The 4,694-nt window shown below is 34.0% G+C and overlaps 1 protein-coding gene across 1 annotated transcript; it reads left to right on the forward strand.

Moving 5' to 3' along the window:
• The first annotated feature begins 2,784 nt into the window (after positions 1 to 2,784).
• Positions 2,785 to 3,308, forward strand: LOC145584901 (histone H4). The gene has a single exon (XM_081641682.1). It carries the CDS (start codon positions 2,857 to 2,859, stop codon positions 3,166 to 3,168), a length of 312 nt encoding a protein of 103 aa, XP_081497808.1. The 5' UTR covers positions 2,785 to 2,856; the 3' UTR covers positions 3,169 to 3,308.
• Positions 3,309 to 4,694: the final 1,386 nt, after the last annotated feature.

Raw genomic sequence — 4,694 nt, forward strand, 5'->3', positions numbered from 1 at the left:
ACTCAAACTATTCTTTTCAATTGTATTTGTGTTTAAGGTCACATCCATCATTTGAGTACATGAATTTCTGTTTTTGGAGTTAATATTTAACCGTGTTTTTTGGGTTAATCTTAAATCATTTTTACTGAGAAATTTTTTCTTTGGTATTTGTGTGTGTTTGTTGCTCAATTTGATGACCATTTCTCAATGAAATAGTCTACATTTTTGTTCAACTAGGGGAGCCAACGCGCGCGCATCGCGCGATATGGCTAGCCAATGTCTAAAAATTATATTGGCTTGTCTTTACACCTTTGGTATGTGGTTGATTTAGTTACATGTATAAATCATTTTAGTAGTTTGTAGTCTTCCACATTCTACATAGTTACAAACATGAAATGATATATAACCTTTAAACTATTAAACTTAAGTGTAGTGAACCTTTAGAAAATATAGCAGGTTTGATGTTCATCTGCTAGAGTATGAGAAACAGCAAAGTATCTAAAAAAACGTCTCGCCTCAATAGATCAAAATGTATGATAACTGATATGCTACAATTTACGTATAGTGTAGTAAGAACAACACAGAGTGTGCATGCATAATATGAAACATTTAACATTGATCACATGTTCTTTCTTTGTGGTAAATTATACGAAATATAAGAGTGAAGCGCATAAACCAAAAGTATCGTTTCACACTTGTAAATGAGTTGAAGTAACAAATTTTTATTCATTGTAAACAAATAAAACAAATGGGTTATAAAATAAATATGTAGCTTCCAAATGCGCTTTGATTAAAATAATAAAATAACTTTTGGCTTCTCATCCCAAGCTTAGATCCAACATCATCGGCATCAGCCACTAAGCTGTTGGATTCGGTAGTAAGAAAACTGTAGTAGTTTTTGTCAAGAAGCCATCTGCTTGTGAATTTGAACCTTCTAGAGGAGTGAGATCATATACTACCATATTTCAAAGGGATTATAGGCAGAATAAGATTCTCACTCATTGACTTCCATATTCCTACAATACAATGAGCAGTTTCTATAATCACTATAATCTTCAGAATAAACAATTTCCATCAAATTTAGTAACCCACAACAAGGACCAAAATTAAAAATAATGTAGAACCGAAATGTTGCTTTCATAATACTTCGTAATATTTATAAAGGTTAGCAAATCCTAGAATAATTAGTACCGTTGGAGTTCAGAAACACATGTATTTTTTTTTCCTGTTTTTCTTTGTTATACGTAATAGTAGTTGCAATAGAGTTTATACTATCACTTAGAAAGTGAAGAGGTTGCTAACTTGGCCTTGAGCAACACTACTTTTTCCTTTACCGTCCTTTCCCTTTATTGGACTCAAAGCAGACACTTCTAAGCATTTGAATTTGTAATCCTTGTCGGGTACTCCAGCGTAAACAATCTGCTTCACATTGCCGTGCAACCTACTAAGCTCACAGCCAATTGAATTTGACGCATTTTGGTCCTCTTTTCTCGTGCAGCGTTTCCAGCCAACCCCAACACTTCAATGATTGACAGGATAAAGAAAAAAAAAGTAAGCAAAAATACGCAGAGGCAGTATGCAATTGAAAGAATCTGGAATCATAATCATAAATTTTCGGAAATCGGTCACCATTTTAAAGTTCAATTTAATACGAAATTTTGGGAAAATTTTATAGGTTACAAAAGAAAACAATAATACAACCTAAAAGTCGAATTAAACAAATTAATCAAAGTGGAAAGGAAAAAGCAAAATGCAATTTAATCACATACTTTCAGTTATAAGGTTAGGATGAATTCCGATCAGAAGCAAGCACCATTACGAAGGTGGAAAGACAAAATCAAAAGCAATCCTAAATTGATTGTACTAACAAGTGAAAATTGATTAACTATAGACCCAGATTGTAAAAATTGATGATAAAAAAAATTACCCGATCTCATAAACTTCTTCTTTGGAGGAGAGAAAGCTCGACATGCGCTTTAATGGGAAACTAATAGTTTGGTTCAATAAGAGGACAAAGTGAGAGAGGAGAAGAAGAGAAAGACTGAAAGAGGCGTTTAGAAGGAAGAAAGAGGAAATCACAGCAGGAAAACGCATAGAGACAAACGTAAGTAATTAACACTAATGAGGGTATATAGGTGAAATAACATTTTAAGGGGCATATATGTCCTAACACTGTTCATAAGAGTATTCTTCCATTTTTTATAAAGTAGGGATTAATATGGTCTGTATGCTATAATGTAATTGGTGTAATTAGTTTAGGTCCATCAGGAACAAAATTTGGGTCAACGGAAATTGAAGATAATTTATTTGTTGATGATAAATTTAATTGGTGTAATTAAATTAATTATGTCATTAATTAAATGTGACAAGTTTTTATTTTAATGAATTTGATTAGAATATGGGGAAAAATTGACAACTTTGCTTGTAATCTTGTATTTACATTAAGAGGGATATTTGGATTTTCGGATAATTTTGCATAGCCCTAAACCCTTAACGAGTTTAAACCCTTAACGAGTCAAATTAAAACAGCGGTAGCATGAAACTGGACTACTGGTAGAGAAAAAAAACGGCGGTAAGATGAAATTTTGGGAGGAAAACTCCAATCCAACACACAAAAATCATCAACTCTCAACCATAGATTAAAAACAATCTACGGACAACATCTTCCTTTCACAACTCACACGGATCACCATCTTTACCCGTCCAACACAACTCAAATAAACCGTCCAAATAAATCTCCCCTCTTTCTCTCTCCAATGACTCTCCCTATAAAAACCCCACTTCATTTCCTCATTTAATAACCATACAAATTCTGTCTCCTCTCAAATCCTCAATCTCTTTCATCTTCTTCATATTCAAGCTTTTCAAATCTCAACAATGTCAGGCCGAGGCAAGGGAGGCAAAGGGCTAGGAAAGGGCGGCGCAAAGCGTCACAGGAAGGTGCTTCGTGATAACATTCAGGGTATCACTAAGCCAGCCATTCGTCGTTTGGCTCGAAGAGGTGGTGTGAAGCGTATTAGTGGTCTTATTTATGAAGAAACTCGTGGTGTTCTTAAGATCTTTCTAGAGAATGTGATTCGTGATGCTGTTACTTACACTGAGCATGCCAGGAGGAAGACTGTTACTGCTATGGATGTTGTTTATGCTCTCAAGAGGCAAGGCCGTACTCTCTACGGTTTCGGAGGTTAGGGTTAGGGTTTGGTTGAATTGGGGGTTTAATTTAAGGGTTAGATTTATGATGATTAGGATTTAATGCTGATGTAAATGTTTTGATGGTGTTGTCTCTATTTCTGGGATGATGAATGAAATTATGGTTTTTGTTTCTTACAGTTTTTTTCCCAATTGATGCCCATTTTGTTGTTATTGTTATTATTATTGTTATTTTATTTTTTTTGAATTTTTTGGGAAGTTCGAAGCAATTTATCGATTAGTTTGTCTTAAGAAAATCATTTAATTTGCCAGTGCTTTCATCTAGAGACAATGTTTACAATTTGTTTGATTAATTGGAATACTGGGATTGCTGGGTATAGTTGCCGACTGAATTTACTGTTTAGAATTGGAATTTGGAAATGGGCGTCTTTCCTAGTAATTTTTGTGAAGTTGGATTGGACTGTGTGTTGATGATGAGGTTGCCAGAGGATTTTTGTATGATTTCATTTACTGCATAAATAGATTCAAAAGGGTCTGAAAGTGAGCAATAATTATCATTTGATTATATCAGAGTTTAATTGTTTGAGAGCTATGAAGTAAAAGATTCTGTGATGCTCTTAATTAAGCAATGGACAGATAATTAAGCAATGGACAGATATTAATGAAATCGTTTCATCGATTCAATTCCAATTCACAGTACTTTGTATTACTTTGAAATCCAATGATTTAGAGGTATGCCTAAGGTTTTATGCACCTAGGTTATAATCAGTTATTGGTTGCTGATACTTCAGACTCTCAGTTGCAGATGAATCGTACTGTATGTCAATTTGTCAATGTGCAGAATATTTGATAAAAGCCAGTGTAATGTAATTGGAGTTGGGTAATCAATGCTGATGTCTTCAGACTCTTCGCTGTATCTACGATCGAGTAGGTAAAAGATTTGTTTCTTAAGTAAACCTTTTGTAGAATACTCGAATATGCAGCTTATCAATGGAGCCTTGGACAATTTGTCGATTGCTAGAATGTGAAGTTCTCTTGATTTCTTTTTTGGTGCGTCCCAAATTATTCTCACATTTAATCATGGATTCATGGTATTGATAATAACTTCCAAGAGTGTTTTTGTACACATTTCACTTGTTGCTTAAACAAATGCAGAAGGTTTTGATAGCTACTGAAAAATTTCATTTAGTTACATCAGGGCTTGATTGACTTGAGAGTTATAAGGTTCAATGATGCTCTCAATCAAGCAGTGGAGATATGGTATTGATAATGAGTTCCGACTCTTCCAAGAGTGTTTTTGTACACATTTCACTTAGGCCCTGTTCTCATTAGATTATTTTTAGTTCAGTTTATTTCAGTTTAGTTCTAATAAGTTCAGTTCAGTTCCGCTCCTAATTTCCTTCTCTAATAAAATATTCATTTCAGTTCAGTTCAGCTTTAATAAAATAAATTCAGTTCAGTTAAGTTCATTTCAGTCAATGAGAACAGATCCTTAGTTTATAAGGTTCATGATATGAATGAAGCATCTAGAGGTATGTGCCGGAGGTTATATGCACTCCTGTTTG

Source organism: Chenopodium album, chromosome 16 (assembly GCF_948465745.1).
Source record: "Chenopodium album chromosome 16, dcCheAlbu1.1, whole genome shotgun sequence".
Classification (NCBI taxonomy): domain Eukaryota; kingdom Viridiplantae; phylum Streptophyta; class Magnoliopsida; order Caryophyllales; family Amaranthaceae; genus Chenopodium; species Chenopodium album.